Genomic DNA, 20846 nt, shown 5'->3' on the forward strand with positions numbered 1-20846 from the left:
GCATCTGATGATTGTTGAGGTAATATTAAAAAATTGTCCCAGAGTGAGGAGCAGAGGTGCCAGAACCTGCATTTTAACTGGAACTGCCTGCACTCATCACCACTGTTATTATGGCCAACCAGTCCTTGAGCTCTGCATGGCTCCAGCCCTCATGCCTTCTTACAATAGAGCCTGGTGGAGCACATTAGCACTCTACTGCACCCCTGTGGTCTTTTCTACAGAGTCCCCATTGGGTCATTTATGTAGATTCAGGTGTAGGTTTAATGCTACAGTGTCTTTTGCATTTGATAGTTCACAGCTTTACAGAGCCTCGTTGTGTCAGCTGTGGAAAAAACAGCCACGCGCAAATCTTCAATCAGTTTACAAATTAATCTATAAAACCATTTAATCAAGTTTACAAATCATTTATAAACGGTGTGCACAGATCAGTCATCCAACAATCCATGTGCATGATTTACAAATGTGTGGGTCTTTATTGCAAAAGTTAGAGGACAGATTTTCGAATGACCTTTTTTTGCAGCTCCAATGCAAAACACAATGCAGCATTAAATTTAGTTCAATTGGACTTGCTCTATTTCTTGTACCTTCAGAAGTTGACACAATGCAACATTTTATGAGAACATTTTAAGAGATACATCTAAGCTAAATTATACTGGTTTGTTAAGAATCAGTAGGTATGATTCTTTCTGCTTGGGATTAAGTGTTTTTAAAGGATGTACATTTACATTTTAACCGTACTCCCCCATCATCACAGATCCTTATTTAAATGTTTCCTTTGTTACTTTTTGAATAAAAAACATTTTTGTATCACTACCCTTCTAATGCACAACATGGGTCAAAAATGACCCGTATTCATTTCCTGTGTTATTTCATGCATGAGTGTTTCTTTGCTATATATTTGAAATAAATGTATTTTACACACATGGGTCAAAAATGACCCACACAGTATGTATTCACTAGGGAACACCTACCATTCATTTCACACAGCTGCTTTTGCACATATGATGCTTGTAAGTCTTATTTTACAATCCATTACTGGAAATATGTACAATACTAACTAGCTGTTAGCTAGCTAGCTTCGTTTCTGGCTAGCTAACCATAGCTAGATCAACTAAATAAAACTCGAAATATAACAGTACATACTTAATAGACTTATTGATATGCATTTGAAAATAGGTTTTTGATTTTCTATATCCAGAGTGTTAGTATGGCTGGTTGCAATCATTTCAGACTTACGGTTTAATGGTCATAAAGATGCTGTATGAAGAACAGGGTGAGGAAAATGAGGAGGCAATTGTTAGTCTAGATTCTGAGTCTGAAACCTCTGATGCCGAGGACCTAGACTATGTCCTAAAGGATCAAGCTGGAGTTGTGGACTCATTTTCTATGTCATCAAAGGCTCCTTTCAAAAACGCGATTAAGTGTGCGGTAAAATAATACGAATTTCAATAGGGCCTCTGCACTTTCGTGCTCGGGCCCTGACAAGTTGTCTCAGGTTTTGAGGATGGTCAGTTATAATGCTTGCCCCACTAGGGGGTCAGATACCTTGGTCTTTTTGGTGTCCTGTTCACTGTCTTGTGCTGCGTCAAAAACACGTAGCAATTCCACGTGAATGACAAATTGTTGAAAAAGATGCAATCATTTGTCATTCAGCCTAAAATATATCACTCAATCATGATGATATGATATGATATGATATGATATGATATGATATGATATGATGTCAGTGTGGCACACAGCTGATGAAGTGTGTCAGTGCGTGTGACAGTGTGTGAGTGTGTAACACAGCTAATGAAGTGTGTCAGAGCAGCTTCTCCATCCAGTGTTGACCGTGTTGACCGTGTTGTGTATTTCCTTGTTCCTGGGTGTCGCCTCTTTAACCGGGTCACATTTATTGTAGCAACGGCCCCATAGCGACGGGCTCATGGAGACTGTGTGTCCGTGCGTGTGAAGGAATGCCAGGCTACACGGTCAACACATAGCGAGGAAAACACACGCACACACCGAGCTGGAATTAAAGCTTCACATGTATGAGTGTTACTGACTCGCTTTACATCGTTGATTCGTGGTGAATATGGGATGTGGCAGCTCCTCGGACACCGCGGTCATTCCGCTCACACGAGAGGAGCCGAAGAGAGACGAGGTAAGAGCCGAGTCACAAATTCAGTCTGTGCAGTTTAACACCAGGTCCCTTTCTCCAACGATGTCCAAGTAGAGTTTTACAGTTATTATAATGGTTATAATTATTATTATGATTAATACTCCAATAAAAATGTTAAACAACTATTAAAACTATTCACCTATTGAAATACTATAAAATATTTTATTACAATATTCGTTTCTTAGTCTCCATATTTGAGGTGAACTTCTCAATCTGCACCAGGTATGTTATTTATTTACAGGACGTTTACTTATTTAAAAAAAAAAATTGAAATTTTGGTTGTTAAAAAATAGTAGTTGTTGAAATATGTCATGTGACAGTATTAAATAAAAAAACACATTAAACGAAATATTCAGGTTCTTAAAAGTAAAAAAAATAAAATAAGAGACAGTTATTTGGCTCATTTATAGTCATTTAATATTAGGATGATCAATTATATTTATTTATTCCCATAATATTATATTTTATATAATTATTATATTATTTATATTTGAATATTGATCCAAACCATTAAAAAATATCCTCAATGTTCATATTCATATTGGGCAACAACACCTGAAAAAAAGTTCTGGTAAAAGTACAGCTGCATTATCAGCAGAACATTTAAGTGCTCTTTATGCAGGCTGATATTTGAGTCGTGTATTGTTAATAATTATATGAATTGGTACCTATCCATTGAAATTTGATGTTCAAGGCTGAGCTGATTTACTTTGTATGAAGTTAGTTTAATCAGCGGTTCATGCTGCACCATCGTTACGACCCAGCTCACGAGGGGTAAAAAATAATTCTCAAAAAGAATGTTTAAGTAAATGTACATTGTTACTTATCACACCTAAATATAAATTAGACGATTATCAGGTCATAGACTTTCACAATAATAACAGAATACATTGTTATCCCAGCACCATTGAGGTCAGCAGTTTTCTGAGTTTTGACTTATTTCTTCTTCGTTCATATTGTGCCCTGTCAGGATGAGACAGGAAGTAAACTCGGTGGCCGTGGAGACTCCGCTGTGTCAAAGGGCACCACAGACAGCGGGGTGGTGATGGAGAACAAAGCGATCCCTGAGTTACCTGGAGCGATGCCCAGAAAACTCCCTCCTCTGATATCCGAGCGTGTCGGAGAAAGTGTGGCAGACAGAATGACACAAGATGGTGGGTGTGTTCAACAAGTGTGTCTCACTGAAGAGAAAATCCCCTGCACGCATCTAAAGTGTTTCTATTTCACTGTGGCCAGGATTGCTGCAGCATGATGGCACAGTGCAGGAGCGTCAAAAGTCCAGTGACATCCTGGAGGAGCTGCTGAATCAGGGCATCATCCCGGTGGGACAGAGCAGAGAGAGGGGCAGCGTGGCTGGAGAGGCCTACAGCATCATGGTGGGTACTGTGAGGGAAATCTTACAGGGTGGAGGAATGACAACAGGTGATGCCTGTTGTTTATTCTCAACACTGTACAGAGAGATAACAAGTTAACAGCTGTATCGGCAAATCTCAGCTGTCCTTGCACAAAGAAGTATTAAAATCTCAGAGGCCACATACTATTATGCTTCATGTGGACCTACTGTATTGGACAAAAACCTTGACTCAACTTGCCAAAAACCATTGTTGTGTCTTCCCTAAAGTCAGTGTCCTCTTGCAGAGACATTATGTACCTTCATCCAGTTGTTATCTATCTGGCTCCCTAACTCAACCTTGTGTCCTACAAATACTGCAATAAAGAAAAGTACTCTGATACTGAATTGTACTGCACTTGTACTTAATCTTCTTCAGACTTTACTCTACGAATTGCAATCCTGGGTTAGAGAGGCCCCAAATAAGACAATGCAAAATATGCAAAAGAGATAAAAAAAACATGAATTAATTAACCAAAGAGACCTAAACCATAACATTTCCATAACAGGTATTTCATGCTCTTCTATGGTCAGAGTTGGGGACGTGACACCAATAACACATTTAAAAATAGATTAGCTCTACCACACTAACTGAAACCCCATAAGAATCAACAGATTATAAGTAAATTATTCATTTTAGAAAGTAATAGTGATAATAATGGTGTTAATAATTCATACAGAATTAAGTACAATAAAGAGTGTAGCGGGACATTGATTTGTGTTGCTAAGTTATCTCTCACAGGTAAATAAGGTCAGTTAGTCCGTTTGCCTGTAATGTTAAGGTTGGCCGTTCTCTTTCTCCCTCTGCTGTTTGTGTGTGTGTGTCTGTGTGTGTGTCTGTGTGCGTGTGTGTGTGTCACTGTGTACGTGTGTGTTTGTGTGTGCGTGTGTGTGTGAGACAGCTGGATGACAGAGACGTGGTCAGGCAGAGGCCTGTGAGACTGGAGTCCCTGAAGGCCATAAAGGAGCAGAGCCCCCCCAGCAGAGAAGAGCTAGAGGAGAAGATGAGACTTGTTGAAGAGAGACGCAAGGTACAGTGGGTTCATACTGTGTGTGTGTGTGTGTGTGTGTGTGTGTGTGTGTGTGTGTGTGTGTGTGTGTGTGTGTGTGTGTGTGAACTTTTTGTCTTTCTTTTAATTTTACTACTCTACACTTGTCTGCTCCCTCTTCTCTTTCAGTCAAAGGAGGACGAGCTCAAGATGCGTTTAAGGACCAAGTCTGCGCGTGTCCGTGTCCCTGCCACTGTCTCCAGTGCAGCGGAAGATGAAGACACGTTCCTCACACCTGTGACACCCCTGACCTTTGACCCTACACCGAATCCACTGTTGCACAGCCAGATCACAAGCAGGATGGCCGAGGGAGGAGAGTGTGTGAGAGAGGCTGGAGGTGATGGCAGAGAGAGTGAAAAAGAAACGGGCAGAGCAGAGAATAGCACAGAGAGAGAGAGGGGTGGAGATGACAGAGGGGAAGGTGCAGAGCAGGCGAGTGAGGACAGTGATGATGATGATGATGATGATGATGAAGAGGAGGAGTTGAACCAGGTGGAGGAGCTCCTGGCGGGGCAGCTCCTCACAGCCTCAGGGGAGCTGGAGAGTGATTCCACTTTTCAACATGTGGAAGACAAAGAGGAGAAATTTTAAATTATCACATGAATGAGCCAATAATCAGCACTAAGACAAAGGAAGCCAAAATTATTCCTTTTGCACACGAGGATAAAGATAGAAAATATAAAGTACAGAAAATGTTGTTTGGAGATATGAGAATTGAAAGGTGTAATTAAGCCATGATTAGATGGATGAATAAGACTAATGTCAATGTGAATATTTAACATCATTTCCACTGCAGGGAAGCACATCAGCTCGTAAATGACTTTGCTCAGTAATAAGCACAAAGGAATATGAGGGTTTCTTTTCTAATGCAATCTTATTAAACTGAGGTAATTATTTAATGAAAAAGACCAAGGCTTAATGCTCTTGCCAACAAACCAAAACATTTTCTGTTTTTCATTATAATTGTGGAGAAATGATACTATCAAGTGTAATTTAGCATGTAAATGGTGAACTATGGGCAGCTGGACACAAGATGGCGCTGTCTCAGTGGGATGAAGTTGTGTGACCCTGTCACTGAAGTCTTTGAAAAGAGAAGGTGTGTAGAGGTTTTTGGTGACAGGCGAGGATATGCCTTTTGAAATTATGTGCAAGATGATGTTGTTAATAATCAATAAAGTTCACTTCTTTTCTCCCAGAGTTTTGCTGTTGTGATGTAAGGGTGTGCGTACCCAGTGATTTGTCGGCATCCAAAAGTGTATCATTAGCTTGACTCATCCTCAAGAGCAAAGTGCACCTTTTAGATTTGTTGATATTTTTTCTGAGAGACTTTGGGGGAATGTAACCTCGGTGTGACCGTGCTGTGGCTATTCAGCTGTTCCGGTGACCTTTGACCTTTTATTTTCCCTGCCTGACAGGTGTGTGCTTCGGCCACATGGGCAACAAGAGTTACTGACTACACCCTTTGTCTTGATTAAACTGGGGGGGGGGACTGTTTTGTTTTTGACAATGCAAAATTTGGATTATTTGAATTCATTTGGAAACACATCGAGACACATTTATCCTCCAAGATAATCCTTGTGTGTGTAATTTGGAGTTCTAATTTAGATTATTTCTAAAGATTATCAAGACATGTGCCACAGACTGTTATTGTTAAAAAACACAAGAGGATTCAGACGAGTCAACATGTTGCTCATGAGCAGGGACAACAGGGCGATGCAACCTGAGCAGATCCCCATTGTTGAGCCTGTGGAACTGGATATCGGTCCCCACCTCTCATGACTCCAGTCAGACTTTAACGGGCGTGTGGCCACATTAATAAAATAGTGAGCAAACAGAGACGCTGCAGAAATACGCTCTATCAGGTTGCATTTCATTGTGATCTTCAGTGGCAATTCACATTCAGATGAATAAGAGAGGATTTATATAAAGACCCTTTTGTGATACAGATTTTGGTTGTAGTTTTTATTATAAACCTACACAGAGCACATTGGAACAGATCGAACTTCATTAGCATGGTGTGCCAGAGGACACTTAACTGTGTTCCCACTGTGGATGTGTCCACTCACGGTGTCGTACGCAGTGACAGGATATAGGCCACTGCTCACAGAAGAGAGGCATCCAGAAATGTTTAACAGCAGGGTTCCCTCTCACATTACTGGAGGTGAATGACTTTATCCTGGCTGCTCAAAGGGAGATCCAGGGATCCACCCGTCAGGAGGCCAAACATCACATCGGTTATTTTAATCACTCGTGCTCAGAGACGTTGTTGAAATTATCTGTGGCTGTTTTATTTGGTCCTTGATACCCATTTTTCATTATTGAAGTAAGGTATAGATTGAACAAATCCTCCCTTCAATGACCTTTAAAGAGATATCAAATCAAACCTCATTTATTAGAAGTCCAGGTGGTCAGATATGATTTTTAGATATGATGTAGATTAATTGTAACACTGGACACAGTGGAAGCCATGCATGAAGTAAAAACAAGGGAGCCTATCAAATCCACACTTGATGCTTCACGCTGTCTGCATGGACACTGAAACTTTTTTCATCCCCCCACATGTGAAGGCCGATCCTTCCAGCAGAGTCTCAGCGCTGCACCTGTCTGTCTGCTGCTGCTGTAATGTGTCCGTCCCTGGGGCTGTGTTCAGTCCCTGACCGGCTGTTTGTATAGGAGACCTAATCCACGCAGGCCTACAGACACGAGGGACAAGCCTTTTTTCAACAGTCCACTTCGGATCGACATTTTCTCACCAAAGAGAGAAAAGACTATAAGTAATAATATTAATAATAAGAAATAACAAACTTTAGTTCTGCAGCACTTATCGAAACAATAAGGTTATAAATTGTTTTATAAAATACATGTGTATAAAATAAGACAAAACAAATCTGTTAAGAGCTGTTAAAATTAGACATTAAAAGGCTTTACTGTAAAAATATGTTTCAAGCAATTATTTTAAAACAGGTAAGGTGTAAATCAAATGGTGAGGCTTAACACCCTGATGGCAAAAGAATGCATGGTCAGCCTCAGTTACCAGCCTTGACTTGGGAACTATAGTAGGTCCATGGGTTAGTTGGAAGAATTTGAATCACACCTTAGAGTATATAGAGTTAGTAGCTCAGTAATACAACCGGGGGGCCGGACCATGCTGAGATTTTAAAGTTATTAAATACATCTTTAAATCAATCCTATATTTAAGATTATTATTATGGGGTAATCTGTGAAATTCACAACATATTCAGTGATAGTTTTCCCACATGAACCTCACACCCCTGCTCCTCTCAGGCTCCACCACATCAGATTCAGGTTTTCTTGCTCCCTGATGCTTGAATTAAACTTATTCTAGTGAAAACCGGCCATTCTTCTGTTCCTCCAGTGAGTGTGTGTGTGTGTCACACTGTTGCAGGCTCCCCAGCTGTTTGTGCGCGCCGGTGGGCGGGCAGAGATGGACTGAAAGTTGGGTGGAGTTTGGAGCAAAGCGCTTTTAGGAATGGGTCCCACAGCTATTTAGTTAGACAGCAGAGTTACCAAGAAGAGCTGGAAACACCTGATGGTCTCTTTGGGGGACGGTCCGCTCCACATAACTCTCCTCTCCACTCTCGGAAGATAAATCTACCTCCAGGCTTCATCTGTGTCTCGTTTTTCGTTTCGTTTCCTCTTCTGATATATACAAAAAAGTTACAGAGCCAAGCTGATCTCTCGCTTCTCTTCCCTTCATCCAAAGATTTGCTGATAAGGAGACATTGCACTATACATTTGATTTTTTTTTTACCTGTTTCTTATTTATTGTATTTTTTTGCACTAACGATGCACACCACGCAAAAGGACACGACCTACACGAAGATTTTTGTCGGGGGTCTTCCCTACCACACCACGGATTCAAGTCTCAGGAAATATTTCGAGGTGTTCGGTGAGATCGAAGAGGCTGTGGTCATCACCGACAGGCAGACCGGCAAGTCGAGGGGTTATGGATTCGTGAGTATAACGTCAGAACAAGTTTGTTGTGCTTAAACCAAATTGTTAAACATTTTACGCACAGGGGGGGCCTCTTAGCACCGCGCGTCTTTGGCAAAACCGCGCGTCAGTGTCTGTCCCCCTCACTTCATCATAACTATCATTCGCATATCTGCAGTCATGGGATGTTTATGTTTTTGATAAGCACGGCACAGTTACACATTTGTCATCGGCTTCTGTCGCAATCTCGCACCCACCGACTTGCGGCGCGCTGGTATGCGCCCCTGACACTTCCGTGGAGTGGAACTGAGCTGGCCCTCGTTCCACTGACAGCTCCAGAAAAACCTCACGCTGATGTGTTGTTGATATTACAGAGGCAGTTTTCTCCAGAGTTTCATCATGTCATTTCAGAGGCTGTCTACAACGCTGGGGAAATATTTCTGCTCCAACTTGTCATGAAACTATTTCAGACGCATGCAGAGGCGTAAAATACCAGCAGCTCTGCCAGCCTCTTTCTGTTAGCGACACATTTATACCTTTACTTGTGCACCAATATAAATGTAGCAAGACTATTCAAAGATTCGTCCTTTTCAAAGATCATTTGATCATATTTGAGAACTGAATTAGGCATAAGTGTATAGTCACGACCAGATATGCACCAATTTGTAGGTTGGAACCAAAGCCTGAGGTAAACGCCTCATTTTTAAACTTAAATAATCTCTTGGCAATTGTCGTTACATCATCATTTAGTCATTATTCCTCCCATACATGCTTTTGTCGAGTTGTTTCAGTGACTTCAGTTGCAGTAGTGTGTAAAAAGAAGTGGAGAGAGTGGGGTAGAAAGTGAACAGTGAAGCTCTCTCTGAGTGGAGCAATAAAGTTTGTAATTGGAGCGACACTGGAGCCATGTTCAGTCTCAGTCAGGCTCCCACTGCTGATAGTTTCAACACATCCACATGAGGGTGTTGGATGTGTGAGCACTGCCAGACACTCACTGGTGTTAATGATGGCCACACACACACACACACACACTCACACACACACACACATGCACACACACACTCACACACACAGACAGTAAGAGATCACAGAAGTCAAACATACCCTCATATACATAATGTTTTCTATCTTTGTTTTAAACACAAAAACGCATGTCTCGTTACTTTAGGAGGCCTCAGTCTTTATTCATTACCATATTCACTGCTGCCACGGCAACCTGTTGCTTCAGAAGAATCTGCAGGAAGTGAAAATATCAACCTTTCATTAAATACTTACCTGAATAATCTTTATCTTTTCCATCCTGTGCATGTATGTGTGTCCTTTCTCTGCCAGGTGACGATGGCGGATCGCTCGGCTGCAGACCGGGCCTGCAAGGACCCCAACCCGATCATTGACGGCAGGAAGGCCAACGTCAACCTGGCCTATCTGGGAGCCAAGCCTCGAGTGATGCAGCCAGGTAAAGACTCCCCAAAGAGGATCGCTAAAGAAATAGGAAGTTGAATTTTCAGCCAGAATTCAACATGACATGGGCAGATATGTTTTTTTATGTTGACCTCAAAAGCTGTTGGAACATCAGCACAGCAAGCACCATGTGTTTGTGATCAGTAAGTGTGTAGTTGGTTTTATTAGCAAACCAGCGAGCAAGAAAATCAAGCCAATCCTTTTTGATTTTCACCTGAGGGCTTGTTTGTTTTTCAGGTATAGCTTTGATATAGATGTATAGATGTAGAAACATGTTTGGTGGTTGTGACGTTATCGATTGAGGGACATTTAAGTGACACGTTGGTTTTATTCCCTCTGTTTTGCAGGTTTCACCTTTGGTGTTCCCCAAATCCACCCTGCGTTCATCCAAAGGCCTTATGGGTAAGTATTCATAGGACTAAAGATTGTAGAGCTGCTCTTTGCTCATATAGAGACACAATTTGAAAGTAATTCAAACATGTTCTGGTTTCATATTTCTATGTGTGATAATTTATACTATTGGTCTGATGTTTGTTTTTTCCTCCAGTATTAATAATTGCTGATAATTAAAGCTGGACGTTAAGTCGTATATGTAGCGTGTCTCTGCATCACTGTTCACCAAGACAGCAAGTCAAACTGCCTTTTCTAGATTTGCCTGTTGGTGGAAATGTGTGTGTTTGTGTGTGTGTGTGTGTGAGTGTGAGTGAGCGTGAGTGTGCACTTGTACTTATACCTTTGTGAGGACCATTTTAAGCATAGACCTTACAGAGTGAGGACATTTTCGTAAAGTGAGGACATTTTGCCTGGTCCTAACTTTTTTAATGGACTATGTTTGAGGGTTTAGACTTGGTTTTAAGGTTTGGGTTAGAATTAGGTTCAGTTTAGGCATTTAGTTGTGATGGTTAAAATAAGGTTTAGAATTAGGGTTGGGGGTAGGCAAAGTCATTTTTGTGCACAGGCCTGCTGACTCGGAGAGTCCATGTAGGGATGTTTTTGAAATTGTGTATGAAAGGTTCAAGTCTCCCTTCTCCTACCCAACCAAGGAGTGCGGCGCAGAGCAAGGCAGCCGAGAAGCACCACCTTCCTCTCTCCATTGATTTTATCTATTTTTTTTTTTTTGGTGTAAAGATAAAATTCATATATAAGTTAGTTCAACCCCAAACCTAATCCCCAAATTAATACAGTGGAACCCCACCAAAACACAAATTGGTGGCTCCACTGGGTTAGGCATTTAGCTGTGGTGGTTAGGGTTAGGGGCTTCGGAATGCACTATGCCAATGGGTGTCCTCACAAAGATAGAAGTACAAGAATGTGTGTGTGTGTGTGTGTGTGTGTGTGTGTGTGTGTGTGTGTGTGTGTGTGTGTGTGTGTGTGTGTGTGTGTGTGTGTGTGTGTGTGTGTGTGTGTGTGTGTGTGTGTGTGTGTGTGTGTGTGTGTGTGTGTGTGCTGAGTGGACACTGATGGAAACTTCCAGCCTGACTCAATGTTATCTATCTTTCTCTGGTCCGACAGGCTCGCTCTCGGTTAAGCTAACTGTGCTGCTGGTTTGTGGAATAGTTCTGCGAACATAGTCACAGATCAGAGAAAAGGAATTACCTGTAGACTCAAACACACACAAACAAGCTCTGACAATGGTGATTATAGATGCATGTACGTGGGTTTCATTTGACTTTCTATTTTTATTTTATTTGAATAGAGCCTAGAGCTTTGTGTGCAGTTATGAAGTGGTGTTGTCAGCCCAACAGTGTGCTTTCTTACGACAAAAAAAAAAAGGATTGGATTTTTGGGGTGTTCTTTTTCTTTTTTGTGGAAGCGTGTTAACTTTGCCAAGAAAGAGCAAAGTTGTTTTTTTTATTTATTATTTATTGCTTTTAACTTGTGGTTGACTTGTCTTGTTTAATGGGATGTGTTGTTTCCCGTGTGTGTTATTTTGGCTGTCTTGTTGGAGTGAGTGGTGGATTTTCTATGTGGAATTTCTTTTCTTTTCACTTTTCTTTACCCCTTCACTGTCTCCACTTATACCTCCTTTACCCTCAGAATAACATAACCCATCACTGCCTGTGTGTGTGTGTGTGTGTGTGTGTGTGTGTGTGTGTGTGTGTGTGTGTGTGTGTGTGTGTGTGTGCCTACAGCATCTTCCTGATGTTTCTGTCAGTTTGTTACATTAACACAATACACAATGTATGAGAGACAAATTCACCACGTCTCGTTCTGTCGACTCAGTACAACTCTCTCTGTCTCTCTCTTCTGTTCACCACACAAATATCGGAGACTTGTGGTCATGTAGTACCAGAAATGTGGATGTCTTGCAAATGAATGAGAAGGCTATCATTTAGAATGTGCGCTTCATGTGTTTGTGTGTCTGTGTCTTTGTCTGTTCACATGCACGCTCATTTTCAGCTCAGCTCAGCGCACCAAAGTCTCCAATGTGACACAAACAAATGTCTGGATCTCTCTCTCTCTCTCTCTCTCTCTCTCTCTCTCTCTCTCTCTCTCTCTCTCTCTCTCTCTCTCTCTCTTTTTCTCTCTCAGCGAGCTTTCGTCACATGGGCTTGTGGTGTTAAGGAAAACAAGCGCACCCATTGTGCCACACAAAGCCCCGAATGCTGATGCTGCAGTCGCATGAAGCTCAACGTTGTGTGTGTGTGTGTATGTGTGTGTATGTGTGTGTCTGTGCATTGGTGGTGGGGGGGGGGGTCCGGTTAGGGGGCAGAGCTATCTGTCCCTGTCATGTAAAAGCAGAGTAGGAGCCATTTAAACTGGGAGAGTTTAAATGGCTCCTACTCTGAGTGGATGTTTCAGGGCCCAAATAAATGTTCTTACACATATACAAATCATCTCATCTGAACCAGAACCTGTCGCTTTGTCTTTCACACATGGTGAAAATATAGGTTCATTATAGGTTTATGAAGGTTAATTACTGATACACTTAATAACCCAGTACAAAACTATAGGCTGATTTGACGACAGAGTGGAATACGTGCAGGACAGCTTTTGAGAGTAAGGATGGAATTGTGAATTCAGTGATTAGTTAATTACCAATCAAATTTTATTTGTATCGCCCATATTCACAAATCATAATTTGCCTCATCAGGCCTAACTAAATCCTCTGCCCTTAACTACTATTGACCTAAACTTGGAAAAAAGATGTAGAAACCTCAGAGAGACCCACACTCTTATTATACTGTTATGTTACAGTACATGTATTTCTATATGCATTGATTTGTTGGAATCGCTCTCTGTCTCATATTGAGCTGCTCCAAAACTAGGACTGGAAAATAATAGTGTTAATAACTGTTTCGAGAACAGCTTGACTTAGTTTTGTACTTGTTTATTAGTTTTGTCATTGTTTAACTTCCCAAACCAACTCTTTTAAAGTTACCTTCTATGTGAGGATGATGAATCAGGCCCTGCTGTATTTAAAAGTGAAACTAGACACCGGATCCATCTGTGACTCTGTCATCATAATGAAAGTCTCATGAGCGACTCTATCAAAGCAGGACAGGTTTTTGCTTAGACCCTCTCACCCCGTAGCACGTTTGTACTCGTGTCCCTTCCCTCAGTGGACGGCATGCACTATGGAAGGGAAACTTTATTTAGCCATGAACTTTAACGACCTCTGGGTTGCGTGAACATGGCATTCCTGTAAAGACACAAACACAGTAGAACACACTTTGTGGCTTCAGAAAGAAGTTAATGTTATATTTTGCATTTTAATGACTATCTCCAAGGAAAAGATGGTTTGTAATAGCGGGCCACATTAGATGCGTCATCCAGAGCTTTGCTTCCCATTGGCAAAACCATCATTTCCTAATGTGTGCATGCATGAATGTGTGTGCATGCTGCTGGTGTAGGACATTGGTAGTGAGAAATCAGAGACAAGCAAAGGTTCAACCGAGATATGCACAGTGTCAGGAGTATGATTTCATGTTCACATGCCACTGGACGTCCTTTTAAAGTGTTACACATTTAAAACATAGCAACACAGCCTCTACAGTCAATCATGTACAGTTGCTGCTGAGGAAAATTATGCAACTGAAAGTTCGAGGGAATGTAAAATGTTTCTTTAATTCCATGACACTGAAATGTATGAATGAAAACCATAAAACATGTTGTACAATCCACAGGCAGTTAGTTTCTGGGCTATGAAAGAAATTCATCAAGATTTTATGGATTTATTCTGGAGCACACAGTCAGTGGTAAATCAGCACACAAGCCTAAGGCTAATATGTAAAGCCTGCTCAAACGTGATTGGTCAAATCAGAAAGACTTCCAATCCCCAAATCTACAGATTCTGCACATTCACGTGTAGAATCTGTGTCTTTGCAGAGATTAATTTTGGGTATGTGTGAGAAAAGGTGTGAGTCTGTGACACAACATTGTACATCCTGTGTGTCGCTGTTTGACCTTTCAGGTTAACACTGGCCCATCAGACATTAGTTTGTCATCCGCCTTTCAGTTTGAGGAGTCTCCTCCTTGTTTGCTGGAAGCGAATAATTCAGTGATCTCATTCCAGATAACAGCCTGTGAAAGTCTCTGCATGCACCGCAGTGTGTGTGTGTGTGTGTGTGTGTGTGTGTGTGTGTGTGTGTGTGTGTGTGTGTGTGTCGGAGTCTCTTCCTCAGCCAGTTTAGAGATGTCGTCCGGTGACATCGTCTTGGAAACCTGCCTCACCCTGCTGAGTCTCATTAGTGTGGGTTTCAAAGAAGGCGTGCGGTGTCACATGATGATTAAAAATTAGGCTTCTGAGGATTTTCACATCGTAGAGAAAACACTAACACTAAAATAAAATGCAGTGTGTGTGTGTATGTCTGTGTGCATGTGTGTGTGTGCGCTGAGGCAGTGCCACCATCAGACCCTTAAGTAAAAGCCACACCACATGCCCTCTCCCTCATTTTAACCCTTTCCCTTTTCCTTCTTCTGTCTTTCCAGTTGAGTGATTGCGGTGTTCCCTTGTTGTCGTCCTTTTCGTACTCAGTTTAGTAAAAGTGGACCTTTTTTTTTTACATATTTCCTCCTCTGTTACTCCTCGCTGTTGTTCTGTTTTTCCTGTTTTTCTCTGGCCCCACTTGTTTTGGGTTGAGATGTGGATTGGATTGGATAATGGCTTGCTGACAATAGGGTTGCCACGATAGATCCCGCCTGTCACTCTTCAACATTTTCCCGAACCTTCCTCTACCTCTTCTCTCCCGATCCAGACTCCAAAAGTGACCACCTGATGTTCACTCTCGCAGACTCACGTGGTTTCCTTGATTCTTCATCGTTCAGACATGTTTTTGAGTCTTGTGCGACAGATAACAAATAGTTTCCATTGGTTTGTCAAGGCTGGTGCTTCTCAAATTGACTTTATTTTCTCTGTTACGTGGAGGGAGGACTTTTTGTTCGCTAAATCAAACACTCAAATTCTCACGAGATTAAAGCTTTCAGTTTTTTTCCCTCTACAGTCAAAAGCTCCCCTCACGCTCGCCGTCCAATCGAGTTTCCAGACCTTATAGAATCTGTTTGGGGAGGGCGCAAGGATAAGGCTATGTCATGGAGGGTAGAATGTGCTCATTGTTCATAATTGTTTATTTAATTGTAACATCCCTCCGGGTGCGGAGCCTCGACCCCCCACTGCCTCCCCCTCGGCTCTTTGTCCCGATACAGAGGGGGAAATGGCCAGCAGCGTCCCTTTTTGAAAACTGTCCAGCTGTCAAAGTGGCAGTGACATTTTCACAATGCTTCCCCTGGGCTCATCTCCTCTGTCTGCGCCCCACCGCCCAGCCCCCAGCACTGTAAGCTCCCGCCCCTCCCTCCAGCAGCCGGAGAGGACGGCACCGCGGACAAATCCACATGTGACCCGCTTACGGGCTGCAGGTTACACATCCCAAACTTCATCTGGCCTCCCTCCTCCTCTCTGTGGATCTGTCTCCACAACACAAACTGACCCAAACAGTCAACACTGAATCTGTTTCCCGTGTTGTAGCTCATAAAGAAGATGATATCACTACTTTTTTAATGTGATCATACAGATGTGGACCTCTCAGAACATTTGAAAGGTTCAATTAGCAGCCTCTTTACTTCACCTTCCAGTTTTGTTTTCACAGAGATTTCTATTTTGGCAACCCTATATTGTTCTAATCCCTACTAGCAGGCCTTTCCCTGGTGTTCTTGACTGTTGGATTGGACTGGGGCTGGGTGGTGGGAGGGCGCTTGGCCGCAGTGTGATGGATTTGGGTTTAAGGGTGTTTGTTGGGGGGTCTTATTCTCAGGTTTGGTGTGTGATGATGAATAAAATTAAATCCTAACGTATGTGTTTGTCCCACAGCATCCCGGCTCACTACATGTACCCTCAGGCCTTCGTGCAGCCTAGTGTGGTCATCCCTCATGTGCAGCCCACCGCCACTGCGCCTGCCACAGCTTCCTCCCCCTACATTGACTACACCGGAGCCGCCTACGCGCAGTATTCTGCTGCGGCCGCCAGCGCCGCAGCTGCTGCTGCCGCATACGAGCAGTATCCCTACGCCGCATCCCCTGCAGCCGCAGGCTACGTTGCCACCGCCGGCTACGGCTACGCAGTCCAGCAGCCTTTAGCCACCGCCGCCCCGGGCTCGGCCGCCGCTGCAGCCGCTGCCTTTGGTCAGTACCAGCCTCAGCAGCTGCAAGCCGACCGCATGCAATAGCAGCCACTGCAACCACTGGACATGCAGCGAGAGGAGGCCCGCCCCCGGCCACAGCTGACGGGTCAGGAGATGGAGCGAAGGAGGAAGGAAGAGGGAGTGGCTTTAAGGGCAGATGTGTCGGCAACTCAGAGGCAGAGTTGCTTTAAAAAGGTGGTGATGGAGATGATGGTGGTTATGATGAGGGTGGTGGTAGTGATGATGATGATGATGATGATGATGATGATGGTGATGATGATGGTGAGGTGGGAACTTTATACGCTAATGTTCCAACTTGCTGTGCTTCAACCAAAAAAAAATTAGAAAATGAAAAAAATATGCAGAACAAATAATGGAAGGTGATTTACTTTTATGTTGTTGTTATTACTATGACTATTATTACTATTATCATTACAATTATCATTGTAGTAGAGTACTTATTTCTATAGAAGAAATGCAGGAACTAATCCCTGTGGTTGGTATAGGTGTTCAACTAAGCCGTAAAGTCCTATTGCTGTCTTTACCGTTAGTGTAGGAAACTGTTCTCTTGGATATTTGACGCCCTCATAACATTTATATTTATTACTGTTATTATTACACATTGAGGGCTTCTTGTTCTTTTTGTCTTTTCAAGTGTATTTTTTGGAGTTAATATTTTCTGATAATCAGGGAAATGGAACCGTTTCCAGCGTGTTAGCTATTATTATGTGATGACCTCTGTCAGGAAGTCTAGGAGTCGTAACATGTTGTGTCACACATTTGAAGAACTATCTTTTTATCTTCCTGATGCTGAATGTCCCTTTTTTTTACTCTGTGTCTCGACCTCCTGATCTATGCAAAGCAAACAAATCACCAGGAGACAAAAAAAACAAAGAAAAGACAAAAAAACTGAAAAAGTCATCAACTCTGACTTGACTCTTGGACTAACAGGGGACCTGGCAAACCAAACAAAGGCACTGACAACAGGAGAGAGAGGTCGACAGCGGCTTCGGACAATGAGAAACACAAAATCAGTCGCTTTTTCCACATGTTTCACTCACACGTACTCCGAGAGTTGCACACATAGCAGTCGAAAAAGACAAAGGCGGCACAGTGGTGTTTCTCTGTGGCTCCGGGATGGATGGAGAGAAAGAAAAAGAGAAAGAAAGGAAAGAAAGAAAGAGGGAGAGCGAGCAGCTGCTGGTGGGGGTGGACAGAGCCGCCGCTCCAGCGCCACACAGACGGATCACTCTGGAAAGAACGCATCACTTGTGCTCGTTTGTTGAGCTGTCACATTTTAATCCCCCGGCCGGAGCCCATTTGGGAACCAACTTTACACCCCTCCACCCCTCGCCCCTCCACCCGACACAGAACCCCACAGCAGAGCCCCCCTCGCCCCCCCCTGCCATTCAGCCCTGCAGCCGTCAGCACTTCCACCTCTGTGCTGCCGCCGCCCGGTGTCAGGTACACGCTCACAAAACACACACACTTTTCACCAAAACCCCAACAACAACTGGCCTGCCTCATTGTCAAGAACAACCAGGTGGAGGAGGAGAGGACGAGGGGGGGGATTACTCTTTGACGTTATGTTAGTCTGTGTGCCTTACGTTTTTTTTTTCTTCTGCTATTTAAGAGAAAAGAAAAACTGAAAAAGAAGCGATGAATCTACTATTTAAGATATTTATTTTTGAGGGTTGACGATGTTGACGCTCTGAGAGTAGACACTTAGTGGCGGTACTGTATTAATAATATGATCATGTACTCATCTCAAGGCATATATAAGTTATTGATTAGTTTTAGTAATATTATTATTATTATAATTATTATTAACATACTCAACCAAAAATGTTGATGTAGGACTTATTTAAGATACTGTTATGTGCACTGTACTTTTATTTTCTATCTTTTTCTGATTCTTTAGAACATGACATTAAATATTAGCTTAATGCCTTTTGTATGGAAGAACTTTATTTAAAATGCAGGCCTGTTTGCATGCACATTGTACTCTTCTGTGTTTAGACGAAAGGAAAAAAAAAAATTATTATTTTGACAAAAACAAGCGAAAATGCTGCTTTCTCCACTAGAATGTATAGACGTCGTCAAGGTTCCAGTAGCCGTGCTTCTTTTTGCCTTAATATTCATCGAGATGGGCTATTTTACACTGTTGGGAATTTTTATACTTGAACTATTTCTTACAAGGGAAATATGAAAAAATAAATGACAAAAAAACTTTTTAAGAAAGCTTTTCATTGTCACTGGATGAAGGCATGTCAAGTTTTACTATTTAAATGCAAAGGTCCTGTTGATATTAAGAATTCAGAATTTCAACACCATTTAGTCAAACATCTGAATAAAATGTTCTATATTTAACAAAGCGTGGTGACCGTTCTTTTCCTTGAAGTCAATAATGAAAGTTACTTGAATTTAAACACATCCCATACACACATCCTCGTGCTGATGTTTCCTGGACACATTCACGAGAAGAATTTCATCTTTTTTATATATTTCTATACATTTCCTTTGTGTCTATGTGCATCAGTATTTGTCTTTGGCCACGGATGCAAGGTGTCAAACACATCACACACCAGGGGCTCCTCCTCTCTCATCTTTCAAGGCCCGTTACTTGAAAACTAGTTCTCACATGACAGTCACACCCTCTGACAGTTTGCATGGGTCCGAATGAAGCATGATTAAGTCTCTCAGGACTCAATGTCTATCAATGATTCATCCTCTCTAATCAATAAGTCATGTTAAAATGAGTTTGCCCCAGTGGGTCTGTCTTCTTCTGCTCAGCTCCAGGGATTATTTTTGGTCCCAGGTGAAACGTGACACTGTAGGTGGGTGACCATGACACAGCACGGAGGCAGCAAGGCCTTATGGGTGAAATCACCACCCATCCAAACTCATGACATTAAAAAACTAGGGTAGCCTGTGACACTGTTGTTATAAGACTTGAACAGGGGACTCAAGTTCTCAGCTCAGTCATCAGTATTTTGAGTTGAATTTAACTAGTGCTCATTGGATCATAAGATAATAAGATCAACTTTTGGGTTGCCAGGTTGTACAAAATACCTTTAAGTGGATCAAGAGTTTAAAAAATCCATTAATTATAGTGATTAAAACACTGCAAAGACTTATAAAAGGAGAATTCCACCACTTTAACACATCAAGATCAGTTAATTTGTCATGAGGAGCATCACTCAGCCTGTAACAGCATGTGTATTATGGTATGGTATTTCCAAGTTATATGTGTCTGATTGCAAATAAAAAACGAATCAAGGGGAAAAACATTCATGGACGTGTGAGCTGAAAGTCCCAGTTGGAGATATGAGGGGTTTTCCAGCAGCAATGACATGTTACCACTTCCCTAAAAGAATGACAGTAGGTGTATATTAACTTTTAGGCACATGTGAATGTTACTGAAATATATGAAATTATTATTAACTTGACCATCACAGGGATGCAGGCCAGAAAAATAATAACACATTAATACTGCCACTGTAAAAAAAGATTTTAAGACCCGACAAGCAGTTTAAATTTGTACTCATATAAATGCAGCCGTAGCGCCATTCTACTAATTAATTATAAGTTAATGATTATTCTAATAGTTAATGGCTCATTTTGGGGAACATTTGTGCCGTGTAAATTAAGATAATCTGGCTAATCATCGCATGACGACGTGGTTAGCCGCAGCAGTAACCATCTCGAAATAATGAATGAACGCTCACGGGCGGTTTTCTTCAACAACGTGAGCGAGGAGGCTTCCTGAGGCAGCGAGGCTTCAAGTGGAGTTCAACTTTGATAACCTTTGGCCCACGATTCTGCATCAGTGTGTGTGTGGCCGGGCCCTTAAACAGGTTACAATCAAGTTGCATCATGGGAAGGATCTCATGTTTTTGGAGCATGGCCTACATAGGGATTTGAAGTCAGAATATTTTGGTCTCTGCCGCAATTTGGACCAAACTTTTAAAATCTATTAACGTTGACTTATTAAGGCTTCAGGGTGTTACACCTACAGTGAATCAGCAGTTGCTATAGAGTCGGGTGTAAATTCACTTCTGGGAAAGTGGTGTCAGACTTAAATGGACCACACTTGGCCTAATGATGATGATGAGGATGATGATGATGAAGGTGCATGTCAAGGTCTATTTTTCCTCAGAAGGAACACGTGCACATGTCTTTTGCCACAGCGTCCATCACTCGTCTATTTTTAG

The 20846-nt window shown here is 42.1% G+C and overlaps 2 protein-coding genes across 2 annotated transcripts; both read left to right on the forward strand.

Annotated features, from left to right (window-relative positions):
- The first annotated feature begins 1913 nt into the window (after positions 1 to 1913).
- On the forward strand, positions 1914 to 5792 carry stmnd1 (stathmin domain containing 1). The gene is made up of 5 exons (XM_035183183.1): positions 1914 to 2143; positions 3132 to 3315; positions 3398 to 3537; positions 4454 to 4582; positions 4730 to 5792. The coding sequence occupies exons 1-5, from the start codon at positions 2075 to 2077 to the stop codon at positions 5189 to 5191; spliced, it is 984 nt and encodes a 327-aa protein (XP_035039074.1). The 5' UTR covers positions 1914 to 2074; the 3' UTR covers positions 5192 to 5792.
- Positions 5793 to 8081: 2289 nt separating this feature from the next.
- Positions 8082 to 19002, forward strand: rbm24a (RNA binding motif protein 24a). Its single transcript, XM_035183115.1, has 4 exons — positions 8082 to 8575; positions 9887 to 10010; positions 10363 to 10417; positions 16323 to 19002. The coding sequence occupies exons 1-4, from the start codon at positions 8408 to 8410 to the stop codon at positions 16675 to 16677; spliced, it is 702 nt and encodes a 233-aa protein (XP_035039006.1). The 5' UTR covers positions 8082 to 8407; the 3' UTR covers positions 16678 to 19002.
- The last annotated feature ends 1844 nt before the right edge of the window (positions 19003 to 20846 follow it).

The sequence above is a fragment of the Hippoglossus stenolepis genome, chromosome 17 (genome assembly GCF_022539355.2).
Source record: "Hippoglossus stenolepis isolate QCI-W04-F060 chromosome 17, HSTE1.2, whole genome shotgun sequence".
NCBI lineage: Eukaryota > Metazoa > Chordata > Actinopteri > Pleuronectiformes > Pleuronectidae > Hippoglossus > Hippoglossus stenolepis.